The sequence below is a fragment of the Siphateles boraxobius genome, unplaced genomic scaffold, assembly GCF_051911475.1.
Source record: "Siphateles boraxobius isolate OS27281-9 unplaced genomic scaffold, OSU_SipBor_1 9, whole genome shotgun sequence".
NCBI lineage: Eukaryota > Metazoa > Chordata > Actinopteri > Cypriniformes > Leuciscidae > Siphateles > Siphateles boraxobius.
Genome location: NW_027509219.1, coordinates 27,418,972 through 27,441,445, shown reverse-complemented (window position 1 = coordinate 27,441,445; position 22,474 = coordinate 27,418,972). Strand labels below are relative to the sequence as shown.

The following is a 22,474-nucleotide window of genomic DNA, read 5'->3' as shown; positions in this document are numbered from 1 at the left end:
TAGACTGTCAGTTCTGACTCACTAAAATTCTGCATATCTTTTGTGTTCCAGCGAAGAATACAATTATACAGCATATGCAACATAATTTACTCATTTACATGAAATACCTTATGTAAACGAGTCAATGGTTTTTTCATTTTTGAGCGAACTACCCTTTTAACAATGAAACATTTTAATATTATTTAGGTTATATACACTTGTATAGTAGTGCATTTTTTCTCTTAATACAACGAAAGTAACTCACTCTGCCATACATCTCCTTTTGTGTATTGCAGAAGAAATTCAATTAGGACAGAATGTCAATCCTTGTCCATCTCTTTGAGAAGGCAAGTCTCCAGAGTTCTAAGAACAAAGATGTTTTGGGAATGCTATTATATCATTTAATTAAAAAAAAAATGTAAGTCCAATATTTACAGGAATGCGTTTACACAGTAGCCATGCACCACATACAGAATTTGCTGACCTCTAGAGGCCAAAGTCTGTAAAATCTAAATCAATAAACATGTTCAATTAGGGAGAGACAAAAGCCATTGCAATGAAAAACCCATATATCATTAAATGTTTACCACTTTAGAAACATGGCATGTTGCAAGTAGTCTGTGACATTTTTGAGCAACATGAGCACATGATTGTTTTTGCTTAATGCAAGTTTGACTTTGGTAGAACTGGATGGATCTCATAAAACAGGCACTATAAAGATTACATTGCAGAAGAGCAAAAATCCATCCATGGACACTATTAAAACTAATCTGGGCTAAATCAATATAAAACACAATCCTTGCTGTACTTGACAACAACAATGCAAGCTGTGTTTAGTTGGTTGAACTCAACACAATGGGGAAAGGCTCCATGAAGTAGTACAAACATGAACAAAGTACAAACATGAACAAAGTACAATCCTCTGTCCCGAAGCAGCTCAAATTTTCTTTCTCTGCGTAGAGTATAGCTGTAGTGGTTGTCAATGCACCCCTCACGTTGACTGGAGCTGGCATGCCAGCCTGTCGTGCATGTATCTAAAAGCCTTGTTTGTTTGAGCTCAAGTACGATCTGGACCAAGTCCACATGAAGGAGACTGCCTTTCTAAAAGACACATTCAGCTGCCCACTTAAAACGGGACATTTCGAAAGGCGCCATCATAGTGAATAAATACTAAAAAAGAAATAGCTAACTAAACCCACAAAAGTTTCCAGTTTACATTCTAACAGTCAATTTATGTTGTTGTGAAGATGCTTGTTTTCTCTTTTTTTTTTAAAACACATTGCTAAAACAGACTAATTATGTACACAGAAATACAATGATAATGCTATATGATAAAAAATTAAGCTTTGAAAAGGAATCCTGTCCGTGAGATTTGACAAGGCCACAGTACTCTATCCAAAGAGTAACGCATGATATCGAACCTTAAGTTCACCAAATTACCTCTGGACAATAGGTTTATTTCATAACCCATTTAAACTCCAAAGATTAAAGGAAACTAATATTTCTGCACGTGCTTTAAATCCAAAAAAAATCGGTTAGCCGTAAGGCACAGCCATGTCTAGGCTACTGATGTCACAGGGTGACCAATAGTGAAGAGAATTACCGATAAAGAGGTCTGAAAGCAGCAAAATATGATTGACGGATGGCCTTACTTGAGTTCACGATGTTCTTAGCTTGCTGTACCAATATAATACTATTGGACTGGCATAACTTGTATAATATTAATTTTATCATTATTATTATTAATGGTACATTTAAAATACTAGCACAATGTTATTTATATGACATCATAAAAGCATGACGTCATTCCTGTCTTGACTGAACTGCCTCACAAAACATATTCATGCAGCTGTTGACCTTAAATTGTGTTCGTCATTAAATTAAGCTGATTTGTCACTATAAACTCTGATTGGTCATGTGCTCTTTTAGTTCTCCTCTTGGCATTTGGCAACCCACATCAAGCCTGATTTTGGCTTTCTGTGACTCCTGCGGTGACCTCAACAGTTAAGGGCTGGAGGGTGAGCTGTCTCCATTCACAGCTGTGCCTCGTGCCTTATGTAGTGCTGCCTGGATCCGGAAGTGTGTCCGTGATTCCATGGAATAGTTCTTGTAATTTTGCCTGGCAAAGAAACCATTGTTAATAGTGTTCAATACTCATTGAATATTCATACTCAAGGCAATGACTGAGTGTTTCATGGTGGAATATATGACTTTTGTGCCCCCACTGCCAAATTATTTAACACGGATTCTCCTGTAAAAAATTGTCTGCAAGTTGGGGAAGGCTATTCCGTGCAGTTACTTTATTTACGGTATTTGTGCAATTCTTGCTAATTTCCTGACCAGTGGTTTGTGATTAAAATGGTTAAGACCATTAAAAGACCACTAAATTTTGCGAAAATGTTAAAAAAAAATTTAAGAACCTACAAATATTTTCCTCAGAGATCTGAATTTGAGGGTTTTATTTCACAAGGAAAATTTTTCACAAGGAAACACTAAAAATAATAAAATAAATGAAATTATTATTAAATATTAAAATAGTAAAGTCGAAAGGTATAAACATGATTTGTTTTGAGCAGTTGATAGCCATGAATCAATCTGTCTTTCAGACTTTGAGGATAATACAAAACCACTAATTTTAGCACTTATTAAGTGGCAAACCTGTGGCAAATACCCCCATCCATCCACACATTGTATACATTGTTATTTAAGAGGTAGCCTATAGTTATAATATAGGCAGAACTTACTTGGCTGTCTCCAGAAGTTTGATGGCCTCCTCTGTTCTGCCCTCCTCCAAACACAGCAAACCATGTTCCAGAAGAGCATTGGGCACCAGGTAGTGGTCATATTTTATCAGACTCTCACTGTACAAGTATAAACATCAGTAGAATGAATGAGATTATTTACAGTGACCCAAGACATTTTTACACAAGTTTATTCATTTTCTCTATTATCTGTAACACTCTGGAGATTAAAGTGCCAATATTTAGCTTTTTCACTTATTACCTTTCATTCAGTGTGTAATATAGCTGTGTGTGAATGTAAAAGGTCTGCAAAGTTTTAAGGATTAAAGTGTACGACAAATACTGTTATTGTCTCCTAAAAGAAAGAATTAATTCTGAACTTTCGAAACGAGTCCTCAGCAATTCCAGTCTCACATCTGTAATATATCTACGTAGGTTTGTAGAAAATGTGCATAATTCCAGCCTATGCTCTTCATTGGCTGTCTGTGAACAACGTTTACTTTGTACTTTGGACCGCCCTCAAACACTATAGTAACATGTTGTTTTGTCGACATATCGAGAAGACGTGGTTTTCTACGCTGCGGATCCACTTTGCATGCATTTCAAAAGGAGGAGAACTCATGCTGGAATTAATACAGATGAGGAAGCCTCCAGAGCTGAAATTCAAATACGGCAATGGGTGTTTGGTTTCTGACATGCGCTGTAGACATGGTAGACCAGTCACAACAGACTGGGTCATCTGACCAATCAGAGCAGAGGAAGGTCTCGGAAAGGAGAGGTTTTGAGGGACTTAAATCCTTTATAGAACGGTTTCAGACACTTTGAGAAAAGAGGTGATGCTCTTCAGTTCAATTCAATAGAAGAAAGAAAATTGAAGTGTTTTTTTTTTTTTACCTTGGATACATGTAAACCTATTGCAGGAGACCTCCGAAACAAAATTAGGGATGTTTAAAAAAAGCATCATATAGGCACTTTAACATACAGAATACGTAATTTTACCAGTCAGACTCTTCCAGCTTGATATTACTGGATGTTCAATCAATACAAATCTGTAGAGTCAGTACTAGAAAATAGACCATGTCTACTTAAGTCTGCACAAGGGAAACCACAAACGCTTCTATTCATATTAATGTGATTTGTTGTGAAGCAAAAGAGCAAGACTGACTTGCAGAGGACGAGGGTGAAGTAATGTTCAGCTTCCTCCTTGTAACCCAAGTGTTTGAGACAGAGCCCCTTAAGGAGACTAACCACACACTGGTCATCTGTGGTGAACTCAGACCCTGAGGGAAAACCCAGAGAGACATTTATGTCAGAAAAAAAGTTAATTATGAATACATAGACTGTGTCTGTATTGAATTTTTTTCTTCTTCAGTGGAACACACTGTTACTTCTGATGCACATGGTCATTATGAATTGTGGTTGCATGGAAAGAGCTGTGTATTGATTTTTAAATTCTTTATAACTGTCCCTGCTCAAAAATATCATTTGGAATGACATGAGGGAATAAATAATTACATTATTTGTAGGTGAACTATTATTTTAAAAGTGGACAACAGCATAAGCAGTATTGCACTGCGTGGAGGTTTTTTTACTTGGATATTGCTCAAGCATCTGCTGAGCTTCGTCCAGGGTCTTCAGCATTCCCTCGGTCAGGTCCTTGTGCTTCCCAATCACAGTGTAGCCATTCCAGATATACATCATCTCCTATCGTGTAAACATACCCACAAAATGAGTGAGAATCTAAGACTGCAGATGCTTCCCTTTGTTTATACTGTATTACACAAGTCATGATGGTCTAATTCCTTTCTCTGTTAATTAAAGGGCCATTCACACAGGACATCTTCTAGCATTAAAAAATAGCAAAATGGAACACAATGGAACAGGAAGCATGTTTAAAGATGCAGTACAACGCTGCATGTACATGATCAAGCTCAACACATCTGAATGGTGATCTCAAACATTTTGACTTCAATGCCCCCTCATTGTCAACAATATTTAAAGGCCCCCCCCCCCCCCCCCCCCTCACTCACAATTTATACCCAATAAAATATTTTAGAGCTTGGCATACCTAGAAAGTTGTTTATTGGTTATAAAAATAACATAATAAGAAAAAAATATCTTGATTTTTAGTCGTTTTAGCTTATTTTAATGCTTGTTTTGTCTTTTTTTAAAGGTAAAGTATGTAATTTGTTTGTTCTAATCAACTAAATTTAAATAATGATTCAATGCATCATCAGTCAATCCAAAACCTGTTTTTGTCTTACCTTGATTCACTATGGTAAGCCTATTATAAGTGTTTATATTTTAGACCTAGCACGCGGGATGGTTTTCCTGGGAAATGCAAACATACGTCACTCTCCCGGGCAAGTAAATAGAGAAAAGTTGCTCTGGCTACTTTGACGCATGTACGGTATGGGATTGGCATTGGCTATTTGTCATAATGAGCGAGAAAGGCTGATATAGAGCATGCTAAATCCTGAACCTCCAGTGACTCACCTTTTTTTAAAAACACTGAATATACTAGAGTCTGCTGGCAAAAAGGGAACGCAACAGAGCTGGTAATAAAATGAGAATCAACACTGGCTTGGCTTTTCAGAGATGGCGAGAACTGAGGGATTTCAAATGTTGTAAAAGTGACACGGAGATGGCTTTTTTATTACTCAACTGGTGAGAAATGTATTTTATTGAACAGATAAATAGCCATATGTAGCTCTCTAACCGAGTTCATTGTAAAGCATTATCTATTGTGAAGGGTCATTTCATTATGTTTGTTGTAGCGTTGTCTTGGAATTGATTGTCTTTGTCTTTTTATTTTAAGGAAGTATATTAATAGGTATAGCTGGTCAAAAATGCAAGAACACATCCTGTGTGAACTATGTAAATAAGACACTTGCAGGCAATACCAAATAAATACAGTCAATAAAGTCCATATAACATTGAACACTGACCAATGGAGGTGCAGGAAGAGGAATGGCGTTATCTGTATTATAGCGTCGAGCTTTTCTGATGGCAAACTTCTCTGTGGGCAATGACTTCCCAGCTATTTTCTGCTTCAGACTGGGAACTTGCCTGAAAAATGCAAAATAGATCACAGTATTATACAATAAAATTCATACATATATAATGTCAATTTATAGTGGATGGGCTACATGAGAGGTTCAAATTAAATGAGATCAAAAATAAGGTCATTTGCAATGCTTGCTTGAACTGAATGAATGTATATAGATAATGAGCTTTTCCTGATCTGATAGTCATGTTATCTGATTTACAGATTTGTATTTAATCATGTTATTACATCCTCTTATGAACAAAAGTGCACAGACACAAACATATACGTACAGGCTCACTCACACCATTCGCTTGCCATTACCTAAACAAAGCCACCTCATTCTCCGCGAACGGCTGGCATTCCTCACGACTCAGCATGCTGAGGTAAGCACCTTTCATATACGCATATGTGGCCTGAAAAAAAGTGTGTGAGAGAGAGAAAAAAAGAGCGATGAGTTCCAAACTGCACAGTAAACACAACCATCCCGGCGGGAGATTAATTGTCCTCAGCCTCCATTCATGTTATATCAGCAGAGCTTTTTAAACTCAGAGCAAAATCTTCAATTTTATTAAATAAAAATATGTATGTATACATACATATACATACACGTACACACACACACATACATATTTCACGTATTTAAATTCTACATCATGTTTTCTAATTCAAATTTATTATAATTAAAAAGAGATTATCCATTCAATTTTGAATGTCAAACAGATCAAACAAACTCTTCATATTCAAGTATCTGTTCAGTGCACCAGTCAACTGTATGTTTTAGGGTTTCACCTTAGACCAGGTGTTCTCTTTGCTGAGCAGGTCTGCGTAGAAGTAGGCCATCTTCCAGTGCCTCTTATAAGTGAAACACCACATCAGTTCCCAATAACACATGTGATGGAACTGCTTCCAGTTCTGCTGAGCTTCACAGCACTCCTCGAAACGCTTAATAGCCTGCAGGAGAAGAACATGCATATGAACACAAGCAAATAGGCAAAATAAATAAAATATAAATTGATAAGAATCAAGACTCTGCTTTTTATGCATTGCATATGAGTAACAATCACTTACAGCATCCAGATTTCCTTTAATTTCCTCAATTCGACCAGCGAAGAACAGGAAAATGGATCCCTGACAAAAGCACAAAAGTTCATACTCAACTATTTCATAACAGTGGCCGTGTAGATGCTCATCATATAACATAATTAAATGGTTTTTATTATCATTAGTGACATGAACATTTTTCAGCAGCAGTGTGGTTCTGGTTGCACCGAGAGTCTGGTTGCAAAAGCTGTTCATGGTTTTGTTCTGTTTAGTGCGTTTGGCTTTTTCACTGGAAAATCTGTTGTTTAAAAAAAAAAAAGGCTGTCAAGTAAGTACCTTTGGATACTTTATAAGATAAGGCTGCAGCAGTTTTTCTGCATCTACCACATCTCCCTCTCCAGTGCCTAAAGGGCACACACATACACACAAGGTGACACAAAATAACACAGTAACTTGCTTTTGATATGCTACATATGATTTGAACATTTGATTCAGAAGAAATTTTGTCTTACCCAGAATGAAGCTCATGAAGGTGTGGTAGCAAAGCAACAACATGTTACACAGGAAAGACCTAAACGTGTGCTCAGCGGAGCCCTCCAGGAGCTGCTGAAGACCAAACTCCTATAACACAATAAATAAACATGGCTAAGACAGACTTTTCAAACAGGAAATCATACACACTTCCGTGCTTCACTACATTTAAACAAGTACGAAATGGTAACATTTAAATTAACTGGTTTTATGGAAGTCAAGAATATTATTTCATATCGCAGAATCAACCTAAATACATTAATTTATACCAACAAAACTAGTCTTTATGGGTTAAATCAGGCAGAAAGGTCTCTTTAAGGAAACAATGGCAGGTTACCACTTTTTATAGTGTATAAAAACACCTTGACACCCTTTATTGCTAAGACAGTCAAAAAAAAAAAAAATCACCAAGCTCAGATTAAATTTCATTTGTACACGCCAAACGTGAGCTGAGCCAAACTAAGCTTAGTACTCCACAATACTCACTTTGTTACCAGAGAAGCCCACAAATTCCAACAACCTGAGAGTCCGCGTTGGCAACAACGACAGCATCTGGGAGAAACACAGGTGAGGGGTTGAGAAAACAGCCCTGTCCTCAATAAACTCAATGCTAGGATTCATAAACGGTCATGGTTTGATTTAAGAGGGAACAATAGGATTCCTTTTAAGTCACAAGAAAACACATGACATAACGCACTCACCAGGTTAAAGGCCCCGACCCCAAGCTTAACGCCTCCCTCAAAATGACCATGATTGTCACCGTGAACATAGCCTGGGGACTTCAGGGCTGCATGTAGCTCCCTTGCAATGAAACGCAATTTAAACACAAACACATAGACAAATAGACATACAAATATACTTACATAAAAACTTGAAACTATATTTTATTATTATTATTAATTGTTTTAATTTTATTATTTAAAAAAAAAAATATATATATATATATATATAACAATAATACGTAAAAATTTGTAATAAAAATAATGAAAATAAATTATCAATAATAATAATGAGAGTTATTAAAATAATATTTAATATTTAAGTTCAATAATTCAGCTGCATACACATTAAATGAGAAAGAGGAATTGAAGTGTTATTTCACAGGTCAATGCTATTCTAATATTATTTATATAACATTATAGTATTTATTAATATTTTGTATGTGCTTTTATTTTTATATTTTCAGTTTTAATTTTAGTTTTAGTTATTTTGTATTATTTTTTTTACATTTATTGATCATGCTTTTGTCCTTTTGATTAGCATTAGTTGTTTATATTTAGCTTTAATGTATCTTTATTTGCAGTAATTTCAGTATTTAAACTTTTCACATTTCAATTGCCAAATGAACAACAACAACACTGCAGCAGGTCTTACTTGTATATTTGATAGCTGTTCCTCACTTTCATTCCTCCCTTTATGAAGCTGATCATATTCTCATCCTGAAAGAAGCAGTAAATCTTAGATAAGCAACTTTATGCACAATATTATGTTTCACTCAAATAATAACTAACAACATGGAATCAACCCTGAGGGTCAATGTGTTTCTTGACTGATACTGTATATTGTCATATTATCCTTCTGTGTTGTTGTCTTCCTGCCTGGGGACTACAGATGAAAATAAGCATTTATGCTATAATCTGGCTCATTTACAGTCTCTGCTCATGTGCACTGTCCCGAATAAATAAATAAATAAATAAATAAATAAATAAACCACAGACCTGAAGGAAAGTGAGCGCTGCCCTCTGCAGGAGGCATTCGGCATAGCACACTTCAGCATGGAGCTCCTCTGGAAAGGACACAAAGGAAATTACGTTTTCAGACTATATGGGGGTGGGGAGTATGAATGTCACATGGCCTTTTCAAAAAACAGCCACATGATATGGTCTACATGGTTTGAGGAAGTGACTGCGTAAAGAGTATTATAGTGGCAAAGTAATGTAAACAAGTAAATATCTCTAAAAGATCCTAAAATATTGGTATGATTTATTTCTTTACTGATGCATACTTATTGTCAATTAATCATTTAGTGATATATTTATGCAAGCACCCACCTTCTGTGAAGTTTTTGCTGTTGAAGGAAGATTTCTTACGGTATCTGTAATGACAAACACATCCTTGTCAGTCCTGTTCTAACACAACACAATGATCCATCAGTAGTGGTTACTGTTGGCATAGTCGGATGAGGTCAGCCTTGCGTTCTCTGTTAAAGTCCTAGTGTGTGTGAAAGCTGGACCCACTACAGCAGACAAACTGGCACTCGACCCAATAGTCAAAGCACGGCTTGATTCATAGTATCCCTCAGGCAATATAAACAGAGCAGCTGGATTGGATCTAAGGAGGACACAATGTCTGTCTGTTTTCTGTCTGAGTAAACCGACTCCCCGCTGAGGGACAAAAATGAATTATTCTGTGTCAGTTTGGCTTCTGATAAATTTACACAAAAAACAAAAAGATACCAGCCACGCACACCCTACAAAGTTTTGTGAGTGACAACCACATTTAAATGCGGGAACATTAGGTCTGTGCGTTTATGGAATACAGAAGTCACTCTTTTTCACTCACGTGACAGCCACCGCTTAGTAAATAAACTACATGATGTTAACAGTTTAGCCACTGAGCATCAGAATGGCCAGGCAATAAAAAAAAAAGTTTCTTCCCTGAGGACATTTACATCATGAACAGTTAAGATACCCACACAAGTTCTGCCCACAATGCAAAAAAACTTTTTCACATTCTTTTGCATAATTGCTTCTGTATATAGATTTTGTACATACATATTTACTCTATCTTGTCTATTGTGTACATATGCTATTTGTCTATTTTTTTTTTTTAAATTAAATGGATCCTTGGTGAACATAAGAGACTTATTTTAAAAACATTAGAAAAATCTTAATTGTTCCAAACTTTAGACAGTATATGTATCTTAGTTAATTCACTTATTTTATCATCTGTCTTGTTTTTTTGTTCTATTTTCCCCCTGCGTACTATAAGCTTCACCAAAACAAATTCATTTTGTGTGTTTAAGAATACTTGGCAATAAATCTGATTCTTGCACCAAAAGATGTATTTCATCTGGGGAAAAAATGACAGAAACACTAGTTTATATATGCTCTTTAAACTGCTGACTTTAAAGTAGTGTATAAATTAACATAGATCAGAGTTTGTGGAACAATAGCATAGAAACCTGTTATATGGTTCCAAATCTTGTAATCAGATCTAGTCAAATGTGAAGGAGGTGATAAAATGGTTCTAATCATGCGTTAGCGCTGTGGCCTAGCAATTAGTGCATAAGCCTCAAACATGTTGGTCTGTGGTGCTAGGTAGCAATAGTATTTTAAATACCTGATTTATATTATGAGACCAGTTTAGATCAATGTAGTGAGGTATGTATAGCATGTATTGTGACAGAACTGGTTTACTATCCTGCATACGTGGTGGCTATTATTTGGACCAGACAGTGTAATTGATGTGCGAAGAGCAGCTATGAGTTTGTGGGATCAGCTGATCAGTGCTACGAGCCTGGGTGACGTGGCAGAGTCACAGAGGGTGTATGAGTTGCCTGAAAACACAAGCATACACCAGATTGTCACACCCCTCTAACACAGTGTGTCTCGCATCTCTGAAATTCCTCTGCCATCTGGGATGTGGTAATAGCCCTAGAGCTGCAGCATTCTAGGATTAGTCACATATACAAATGTGACATAACCGAGAGGAACCTGAAAATAGTGTATAGATGCTAATAGCAGTGTCTGGGCCCTGAAATGGAATACAAGCCCAGTGTAGATACCACCTTGATAACTCTATGTTATGACTACAGCAACATTTTTATTCATACATGACAGATAGACAGACAGACAGACAGATAGATAGACAGATTGATAGTTAAAATAGGATAACACACCGTTGACACACAGCCTGTGCCTCTTTCATTGTGTTTCCTGCAGTCAAGATGTCCTCAGGTTCGAAGGTCATCATGGCCTGCATTTCCAGTATAGTGGCATATGTAAGTGCGTGGTACATGCTTTCTTTATTCCTTTCAAAGAACACAAAGGAAGAAGCTGCATTAGATCTATAGAACAATGGAAAGGGTGGTGTGACTAGGTAACAGCAAAAGAAAATTCACCTCTGAAACACTCAATATCATCATCAATAACAGGAATGAGACATGGAAATGGGGGGAAGGCGTTTGTGTATCCTTCCTGACCATTCTTAACAACATACTGCTAATACTAATGACAATATTAAAAACAACCAGAGAAATACTAGCAGTCAAAACAAAAATGTGGATGCAGTATTCGGTTTATTTAAAATGTTACAAAAGTTTCTGTCATTTAATTCAAAAAGGTCAAAATAGCGCTTTAATTAATCATTTTTATGCATGTTGCAACTTTTGATATATCTAAATTCTAGGCAGCAGTTAAACTTCATTTAAGTGACTTTTTTTCTACAGTGCATTTTCAGTTCTTTCAGGAACAGGATAGAATGTGACACTACTGGTCCAACATTCCTGAGTGTGACGTCTGGATAAACAGGTTTACCACTCTTTTCTGTGCAGAGGTGGAATTAGAATAATGTTGATGTGACAAGTACAGGATTGAAGCATATTTTAAATTTTTTAACCCAACAATACATTTCTATACTAATATTATAATATTTGGGGGAAGCATTCTGATCATTTAATGACTCTGCGTACCGCAGAACATATATATAACAATATACCATGACGGCAATACACAATCAATACAAAACGTTTTTGACTTTTTATATGGCAGACTTCGGAATCACAAACACTGGCCTAAACTCCTGACCCATGTGTAATCGTTATTATCCTGTCAAAGTCAAATCAGATGCCCTGCAAAACACTGCACCAAGTCAGACTGGTGAATGAATTCGAGTTCTGTTCACATTTATTTTATGTAGCCAGAAAGATCATCTCTAACACTCTCAGCAGAGTTGTTTTCCCACTTTGAACCTGTATAGACATGGACTCAGATAGTTTTGCTTTTGAGTCAAACATTTCTTCGTCTCTCTTTCTGCCTCCGTTTATTACTTACTTTCCCTCTTACAGATGTAACTTTCATTATCTCTGTGCATGTAGAGGCCCTGCCCTGCCGGCTGGAATGGGGTGTGACGTGAATAAAACAAACCTATTAAGTAAATCTCAAAACTGTGACTTCACTATTTGCAAGTTCAAACAGTGAACAGCAGAAGGTTTAGTGAGATCCTCTGATTGTTCAAAACAATACCTTGCTGATCAGCGTTTATGTACAATCCCAAATCCAGAAATGCAAATAAAATCAAGAATATGTGATTTTTTCATTCTCTTTCAAATTTATTTAACTGACTGGTAAAGTACAAAGAAAAGATTTCCAATGTTTTCACTGAACAAGAAATTTGGATTTTGATTGCTGCAACACACTCCAAAAAAGTTATGACAGAGGCATGTTTACCACCGTGTCACATCACCTTTCCTTTTAATTACACTTTTTAATAGTTTGTGAATTGAGGATACTAATTGTTGAAGTTTTGCAAGTAGATTTTTTTGCCCAATCGCGCCTGATACAAGACAACTGCTCATCGTTGCCTGCTTCTCCTTTTCATGACGGACCATACATTTTCAATAGGAGACAGATTTGGACTTTAGGCAGGCAGTCAAGCACATCCACTCTACGGTGTAGAGTGTGTTCTAACACATGCAGAATAAGGCCTGGCATTGTCTTGCTTCCCAGGAAAGATATTCTATACTTGGATAGAATATCAAATACTTACTATACTATAGAAGGAACTTGAATATTCTATAAGAATTTCACTTTTATTTTGCCTCTGTCCCAACTTTTCTGGAGTATGTAGTAGCCATCAAAATCAAAATTTATTTATATTTACAGAATACAATTAAGTTGTTCAGTGAAAACATTGGGAATCTTTACTTTATACTTTTGTCAGTTAAATGCAGTTGAAAGAGAATTAACAAATCACAGATTATTGATTTTATAGCATTTAAAAAAAAAAAAGTCCCAACTTTTCTGGATTCTGGATCATAGTTGTATTATGTGAGTTTGAACACATTGTGCTAAACTAATGTGCCTCTGGCGAGTAAACACAAAGTTGCTTGGCAGTTGGCTAACTGTATTAGGAACTTCAATATTATACATGGTTTACAGTAAACTTTAAGAATGATATTCCGACCCTCAATTATTTTAATACAATAATCATGAGCGAGCACACACACACACACACACACAAACAAACAAACCCACGCACACACGCAAGGAGGTGTGGCTTAAAGGGTTTTTTGGACCCTGAATGCAACCCCAACAAAAGTGGAGGGACCCAAGGGACAAAGATGGAAAGATGCCAGGGACTACAAAATGGACCAAATAATTATGTAGTTTATAATACACAAAAGCACACACCCATCCACAGCTGCGAGTAGTGAAGAGGGCAGAAATGCGAGATTCTCTAAGACACAGCATACTCATGAAAACAGGGTGTGGAGTGAGGAGAAGAAAAGAGCTTGAGGTGAATCTCAAGAGAGCTGAACTGATTCAGTTGGTTTTGGGTTATGTGAGATTTACCTGAGAAATAGCCAGTAATTTACTGGATAAAGACTCATCTCACAAAGCGATGTACAGGAACAACTAAGCATAAATTAATGGATGCACTCAATGCATGAAACCAAATACAAAACAGGTTAAACACTTCATAAGATTCTAAATGGATTATGAACAGTGATTCAAATGGATTATGAAACCGTACAATCCAAGGTTTCTATGCCACACACCCATACACACAAAAAGCACCTGGAAGAAATAATAGAGCATTATTGTGTTTTGCTAAAGTCAGATGAATGATCCAAACTCTATAATCATTACAGATCACAGAAAAATTATGAAACACAGGCGGTTTTAGTTTTACCTGCTTCTAAGTCTGGTCAGAGCCTCATCAAATTCATTTCGCAGGAACAGATCCAGTGCATCCATGCAGTCTTGAAGAGCCACTGACAGGTCAGATCTCTCAGACCTTAAACAGATACAGAAAGGAAAAGAAAGAAAATGCTTATAAACAAATGCTACTTTACAAAGCCTCAGTTTGAATGCAATTAAAGCAAAAACAAACAATAAATAAATACATTTTGATTTTTAAGTTATAGTTAGCATTTCCTAACAATTACATTTTCCTGGCTAGGACTGAGTACACACAAAGGATGCCATTTGGGACAGGGCCATTGTGTTTTGAGGCAACACAGCAGCTTGTGAATCGGCTCAAGGAAGTAGTGATCAGGTGTCATCTTCGACAGGAAGCTCAGGCTCAGGCAGCAGGTCTTTTTGAGCATCTGCAGAAAATCTCACACTGCCCCCATAAAGCCTGTTTCGTGTGAGTGTGAAGTCACTGCCCTCTGCTACAGAGAATCCCCCCAGAGCCTCTCAATTTAGATACAAGTGCAGTGAGGCGGATGTCACCTTCAAACGCACGGAGGCACAGGTGAGTGAGTGTGTGTAGTGTCAACTGAGAAAACATTGGAAACGTGAGAATAATGAGAAGAGGAGTGTGTAGAGAAAGTGTACTCATCTATTCATTTATGCATCAAAAATACATATAGTGCTTTAACAGTAGCTATGTTTCCATCCACCTATTAGGTTGTAAATTTTGGGATATCACATAAAAAAAATACTGGATGGAAATACCAAGATGTGCATAATTTATAATAATGCACATTAAAAAAAAATCGTATATGCACTCAATTGAAGTGGATACAATTTTTATCTGATAAGAAACTGAATAAATCCCTCAATGCGCAACAAAAAAACTCATGTGACTTCGCCTCAACAGAGGATGTGATTGGATAACTAGACTAACCAGTGGAGAAATTTCATTGAACCGCATCTCAAATGTTGGTTTGGTCATTCTGAAGTGCCTGATCCAAAGTCAGTCATCAACATGGATGGCTATAATGGCCAACCAGAACTGTCTCACAAGATAGCGTTCGCAAACACCAGGCATCTGCCTCCAAACGCAAGATGACATGACAGCGTTTATTGAGTTTCATCTGCGTGCTCTGAGACGCATGTGATTTATGATATTCAAAACAAATTAGCCACAGTGGTTTCCTTTATTGCAGCTAGCTACTTCCAGTTTTATTAGATATTTTATGCCAATATCCCTGGAAGTGACAATTTTGTTCTCTTGAACACAAGGGATAGAAACGGTGCGATATTCCTATTTCGCACATACGTTAAATTCACAACTTTGGAAGGAAAGATAGCTATTAGCAAGTATCTACATATTGCAGGTAGGCTACATGTCTCTTAACTGGACATTACTGCACCTCAGACCTGCCAACTAATTTTACCCATAAATAATGTACAGTAACAACAATCAACATGATAATTTCAGACTAAATACTCAAACAGTAGTTTAATGACGAGTAAAAATGTATTTCACATTTGATTTAAACTATCATTTGGTCATAAAGGGGCTTCATATATTCATGATGAAAGCAATGCACTGTACACTGTAAAAATGTCTTCATTATGTTTAAAAGCATCTTTGCATCCATTTCATTTATTTTGACTTGATTTTCTCCATTAATAATTCAATTTATAGTCCAATAAGATCTGGCAGCAATGAATCTTTTTTTTTTCAGTGTATATTACAAACTATTACCTTCACATAAGTGCATAAATCTATATAAACATTGATTTATAAATTTTAATGATTGCATGCGCTAATTAACTCCATTTGTGGGTTTGCAGATACACTGATAGACAAGAGGGCTGAAAGCAACAGGACAATACCGTACAGCTCATAAAACAACTCTGGAGTTTTGCAATTTAACAATTAAAGCAGCAGGGTTTTTTATCCTTCTCTTCATGGAAGATTAATAAATTACATGGCTACTCAATGGATCAGATACCTGGCATTCGCACGTTATTTATTATTATAACCATGCCGCAGCAATCATTGGTGATGCAATGAACATTTATGCCCCTTCGTGATTTCCACCTCATTAAACATGGTTTTACATATGTTGTAATGAATATGATTTTTAAAAATTATGTTCAAATGATGTAGACTCACATGAGACGAGTTTTGTTACAACAGAGTGCCTCATGTGCCATGTCGAAATCACATGACTAATCAAATCATAGAATCATAGCTGAGTGCGACTAGCACATTTCTATAATGGAAATTGCCTGAAATTAAACTACTTACTACACTGTGATGGCACTAAAAGAACACACACGGTCCCAAACCATTCTATCAACTATCCTGAGACAGCGAAAAATATAATATGAAAAATATAAATCAATTTCATGCTTAAAAGAGCCCTGCATAAAATATCTACTGGTCAATATGTACAATGTTGTAATGATGTATATGTTATTTATATGATACATTAATGCAAAACGTACATATTTCTCAGCAATCAGCATTTCTAATAAACAATCATCGTTTATGAGCGCACAAGATCAGTTCCACTGTTCCTTCAGACACATGACAAGAAAGCAAATGTCACAGAAATTATCAAGATCAAAGCCCATTGTATATCTGGATAAGAGACACATTCTTCAAATTACAGCACCATTCAAAATTAATTTCTAAATTGAGTTGAAATTTGTAATGGTCGTGACCTCGGCCTGCTAAGATTACAACACGCATCCTAATCTAATGGAATTCAACAACTTCTTATAGTTCTTCCACCCTGAAACATTCAGCTGAAAACAACCATTCACAGTGCATTTCTGTAAGTGAACAATTGAACTGGAAATTGTAAGTATGAAAAAAAAACATCTTTGCATTCCAAACGGCAGACCACACAGAGACGCTCTTTATGCGATCTGCACGCCCAATAGCAGTGCGACTGATGGCACGAGCAACTGGCCGACCTATAGGAGGAGAGATCGGTTTGGCTGTCGGCTCCTGCTGCTAATGGAGCATGGCTTCCTGCTCAAACAATGTCAAACATCCACACTTCCACAGCATGAAATAATCTGTGAGTTTTAAATCAGGTGGTGTACATTTAAACAAATGCTGGTCGTCTTGTGGTTTAATGTAACTTAAAAGCCACAGTACTAATTCACTTTTTAAACAAGGATCTACATTATACATCATTGAGATAAGAATTCTACATTGGATATTTATCTGTGCATGCTCTTTTCTGTAATTTAATATTCACATAAAATGGTCTAAAAGCACTCTTAAATGTAATCTTTAGAAAAAACATTTGTCATACTCTGCATGATAAAGATGTGAGGCCTACATTCACTTCTAAAAATTATTGATTTCAGATATATAAATATATCATATATTAATATAAACATAAAATATAAAAAATGTTGGTGCTGTGCGATGCCCGAAACGGATGTAAAGAGGGTCTTACACTGCAGAATCAATTTTACTGGGCCAAAAAAGTCAAATCAACCCTGATATTTCCTGAAATAAAACTAAATTAAAGTCTGTAACAATCAGCTTTTTGCATTATTACTGGATCAAAAAAAGTCAAACCAACCCTGATATGACGTTTTTTTACTAAAACTAAAAACTAATTTACTAATACTAAATTAAAGTCTGTAACCATCAGCTTTTTGCATTTTTTCTGGACCAAAAAAATTATCATCAACCCTGATATTTCCTGAAGAAAAATTAAATTAAAAGCTGTAACAATCTACTTTTTGCATTTTTACTGGACCAAAAAAAAGTCAAATCAACCCTGATATATTTTCTGAAGTAAAACTAAATTAAAGTCTCTAACAATCAGCTTTTTGCTTTTCTCACCCTCGCAAGGAGGAACACAGAGTGAATTTCCTCCCTGATGCTGATATGTGATATCGGAGCAGGATGATTTGAATGAATAAAGAACTGCGCATGCTACATCGAGCCAGCCTAGCAAAAGGAAGTGGTCTGTGATTTGTTCAGAAGCTACGACAGAGGTAAAACGAACCTTTGCTCTCCGTGTACCATCTGTATAGCGCTTGACAAACTAATTGTGCTGACACTAAGCGATTCTCAAAAGCTGATTTCGCTTGGGGGTTAATTGACTACTGATGATCATCACCGGAATGATTGGAACAAACAAGCTGACTCTAAAACACACACACATACATGCACATGCTCAGTGCTAAGAGACTAACACTCCCACAACAACTACAAAAAGCTGTGCTCTACACTTTAACAAATGACAGCTCTGAAAGCAAGGACATCCAAAACAATTACCTGTCTAATATTTCCTAACCGTCCCTGTTTTTCTGGTTATGCAGCCTGTAAAAGCATTCTCATGTTAGAACCACTTAAATAGTCGGGAATCACTGCTAAAAACAAACATTCACACAATAGCACGCTGTCAGCTATGTGCCGTTCTTACCCGTTTGACAGAGATTCTGCCTCTCCTGACATTTTCATCTGGTACAGTGAGATCGAGGAGCGCAGTAAAGCGAGAGGAGGAGGAATAAAAGGAGAGAGAAGAGTCGCAGAGCAATTCACAGTGTGTGTAAGAACAGGCCTTCGAACTGGCTCCTGTCAGCAGAGCAGCAGCTTCCCTCTGGCTACAGCACGCATACACATTAACTCACTCAAGCTGCAGGGAGGACAGCGGGAAGGAACGCAGAGCTTAATGAGATTGGGATGACTATCACACAGAGAGAATATTCTCATAGCTTCTTTCTCGCTGTTTCCCTGCCTTCTAACACACACAACACGCCACCTTAGCCTCCTCCTCTTCTCAGTATAACCCTCATGCTATACACTAAACCCTGGCCTCGATTGGTCAATGATCCATTGGAGGCGGTTCCAATTTTTTAAGAATCCACCTAGCAAATGGCTCCTGAAGTGGACATCATGCATCTGCAGTCAAGTGACAATCTGAACTCCACAGCAGTCAATAACACTCGACACAATGGCAGGCCTGTAAATCAGTGCTCAACAGTGGAGATCATGAGACATAGAAGACAGCTGCAGACGGCAGAATCAGCACAAGGAACTGTCATAGCCTGTGGCATGTTGAGGAGAAAGGGATAGAGCAGTATATAGAAAGAAAGAATGGAAGAAGAAATGCTTCTCTTTTGCATACTCTAGAGCCACATGACAAAGCTGATTGGCTGATGGCACGACATCCTGAGCTATGAAGCAGACAGAAAACAAATTCAAATACGTATAGCCACAAATGACCAACTTTGAGTTTAAAACAGCTTTTGTCCTAGGTACACTTGCACTTAGTTCTCATGCAGCTTATCTACACCCAATGTAGTAATGCTGGTGCGGTATGCATTATCAGCTCTTGATCAGAGTAATGGTTACTCTACTGTAACTTGCATGACTGGGTCATTACATTGAGATCATTCATTAAGAGATAATTAAAAGATAATTAGCCTCCTGTTGACTGAATATCAAATGTGACAGAGCTTCATTCTGTATTGAGTTTGGTGTAGCTGATGTACTGTAGAAGCCATCTGGAGGGAACCTTTGAATAATACATGTGCAGGATGGTAGGAACCTGCCCTTTATGAGAACAATCATTAAATCTCTCTAACGAGATGTTACCTCCATAGTTTGACTATGTGATGGTCTGCAATACAGAATAGATGTTAAGGTCTACAGTCAAGGCCTAAAAAATAATTTATTTACATTCATATGCTCTGTACCAATTATTGCTTCTCTTATAATTAAATACACTAGCATTGCAATGCATTGTGGGAAGTAACATGATAATATCATTTTACCTGCTGGGTATTGCCATTCATGTTCACTTATGCATGAACAACCAAGTTTTTTTTCTAGATCGCGTTTCTTTACAAAACATGATAGCAGCAGAGCAAAGTGCAAAGTGAAGTTTGAAAAAGAAATGTGAAGGTGAAATCCTACCCATAATCAGTGATGACAGGGTCCAGCCCGTCTTTCTCTATGTTAGGTGACCTAAAAAAAAGAAAAGAGGAAGCAATCTTATAGTTACTGCCACAAACTTCTCATATGACATTCTTTATCAGTTAACAGAGTGTGGGTGCGTAAATGTGTTTCAATCCTTAATTGTTGTTAGTGTCAAAGACAACAGATCTTGTGTAGGAACACGGGTTGATTGAGTGTGAAACACTCACTGGGATGGAGATGTAGGGCTGTCCAGCGATGTGGGGCTGTCCAGCATTGTGGGGCTGTCCAGCGATATTTCAGCTTTAAATGGATCCCTAAAAGCAGATCAGGATCAGAATCAAATGAAAGCATATGAATTAACAAAATCTGATCATTTATTCGATGAGCCATTTTTGACTCGGTTTCCTGAACACAAACAATATCTCGGAAAAACCCTAAAGATCATATTTCATCAGCTTTGAACTTTCCTTAAACATGATATCCAATACCTTAGTCATTATTTAATTGAGACAACCTTCAAAAATGTGTGCATGTTATATAAACAGCATTATATTTAATTATACCACACTGTTAGACAGGAAATAGACTGAAATAACTTCACACTGAACAGCTGTACAAACAGTTTTATTTTAGAAAATCATAAAAAGAAATCAATGATTACATTTTTTTGTTTTTTAAAGAAAATGTAACAAATTTCAGTGTGACAGGAACCTCTACTCTGTCATTAAGTAATAAACACAGTTAAGCATTAACAGACAGAAGCAAGCAGCATATGTGATGTCATTGACTTATTTAAATGAGAGGCGGAGTTATACCATGTAAGAACAGGTATCATCCAATCAGCTCGCTCCAAATCTCATCCATGTTATGACGACAACTGCTACATTGTTGTTGACATTAGGCCTTTTGATTAACCTGAGTCTGTCCCTTATCATGTTGTTGTAATTCACATACTTTGCAACATACTACTAATACTTTTTAAATATTAATTAGAAAATGGTTAATATTCTATGCCTGTTTTTCCTGTAGTGACATTATGTTTCTTGATAAGAATCATGGAAAATGGATTTTAATTGTATGTTATTTCCAAACTCCATATCTTTTAGAACCAGAGTTTTCAACAAGGGGCCATGAAGAAGGCTATACAAAACTGTATCTTATTTCATTACACTATATCCAGTCAATTTAAAAAGCAAAAAAAAAAAAAGAAGAAAAAAAGATCTGTTAAGCATAATGTAGTAGTCTTAGTTATTGTTCTTAATTAAAGCTGCCTACAGGGGTTAAAGTTGTAATACTGAGGATCCTTCACAGTGTGGGTTGAGGTTAAAAAAATATCTAAACAGTTAAAAAGAATATCCCCGTTTTAAGGAATAAGCTTGTAATACAGAAGAAACTGCCTATCAATGAACGTTTCATGCTATAGCCATGCTGGGCTAACTCCCTTTAACAGAAGAAAAGCAAACCCAATCACTACATAGATAGTTTAAAGATATACAGGTTTCATACAGGTTATTAGTAACCATTACAATTAGTGAACATTAGAAATGCCGTAGATACGTTGATGTCTATATATTTTCATATTTGAATGAACATCACTGATTATACTGTTAAGTAGCCAATTAATTATCTCGATAGTTTATGCAGATTATCTTCCTGTATCTGTCGTACGGCATTTCTCTCACCTGTCAAGAAAAAAAAAGGTGAAAATATGCAAACTTACTTGCTGTCGTCATTCTTCTTTCTGCTTCTCCAGAAACTCATTCCAAAGAGGAAGAGAATATTGCCAGTCCAATAAGACAGTGAGAGTGTGATAGTCCCTACCTGGACATTCGGTACCTGTTCCTAGTCTACCACAGGTGATCTCTGAACTTCTGTTTGAGATGTAACAGCTGCCGTGTGTTTCTATACTAGTTTTTTTCCCTCGACATGTGAGGCAGACAGGGAGGTGTGGAGAAACCCATTTCCACAAATAAAGAGATCCTTTGCGAAAGCCGCTGGAATGCTTTGCTGCAACTTTTCCCTGGTCTTAAAGTCCTCCGGGTTCCCTTTTCACAGAGTATGTTGTAGTTTGCGAATTGATTTCTAGAGGTAATACATTTCTTTTCGTGAAAACACAGTATTAGCGCCACTAACACCAAAGCAAACACTAAATAGAATAAAAGACTATAGTCTTCTGAAGTTACTAAAAAAAAAAAAGACAATTTTGTTAAATAAAAAGCGAGAAGCGCTCCAAGCAAATACTACTTTTGCTTGCGAAAGACATTTTTTCATT

At 36.6% G+C, this 22,474-nt stretch overlaps 1 protein-coding gene across 3 annotated transcripts; it reads right to left on the bottom strand.

Moving 5' to 3' along the window:
- Positions 1–357: 357 nt before the first annotated feature.
- Positions 358–22,224, bottom strand: ttc39a (tetratricopeptide repeat domain 39A). 3 transcript variants are annotated; one of them, XM_077222901.1, is made up of 20 exons: positions 21,923–22,224; positions 20,430–20,516; positions 20,200–20,250; positions 14,257–14,361; positions 11,243–11,374; positions 9,393–9,436; positions 9,060–9,127; positions 8,716–8,780; positions 8,043–8,142; positions 7,828–7,893; positions 7,323–7,431; positions 7,147–7,214; positions 6,838–6,897; positions 6,559–6,720; positions 6,091–6,182; positions 5,669–5,789; positions 4,313–4,424; positions 3,886–4,000; positions 2,724–2,840; positions 358–2,098 (listed from the first exon to the last, which is right to left on the bottom strand). In XM_077222901.1, exons 1-20 carry the CDS (start codon positions 21,961–21,963, stop codon positions 1,984–1,986), a joined length of 1,830 nt encoding a protein of 609 aa, XP_077079016.1. In that variant the 5' UTR covers positions 21,964–22,224; the 3' UTR covers positions 358–1,983. The 3 variants fall into 3 exon arrangements, with proteins under 3 accessions (XP_077079016.1, XP_077079018.1, XP_077079017.1); XM_077222903.1 differs by lacking the exons at positions 20,200–20,250; positions 20,430–20,516; positions 21,923–22,224 and adding an exon at positions 18,704–19,083; XM_077222902.1 differs by lacking the exons at positions 20,200–20,250; positions 20,430–20,516; positions 21,923–22,224 and adding an exon at positions 14,541–14,670.
- Positions 22,225–22,474: the final 250 nt, after the last annotated feature.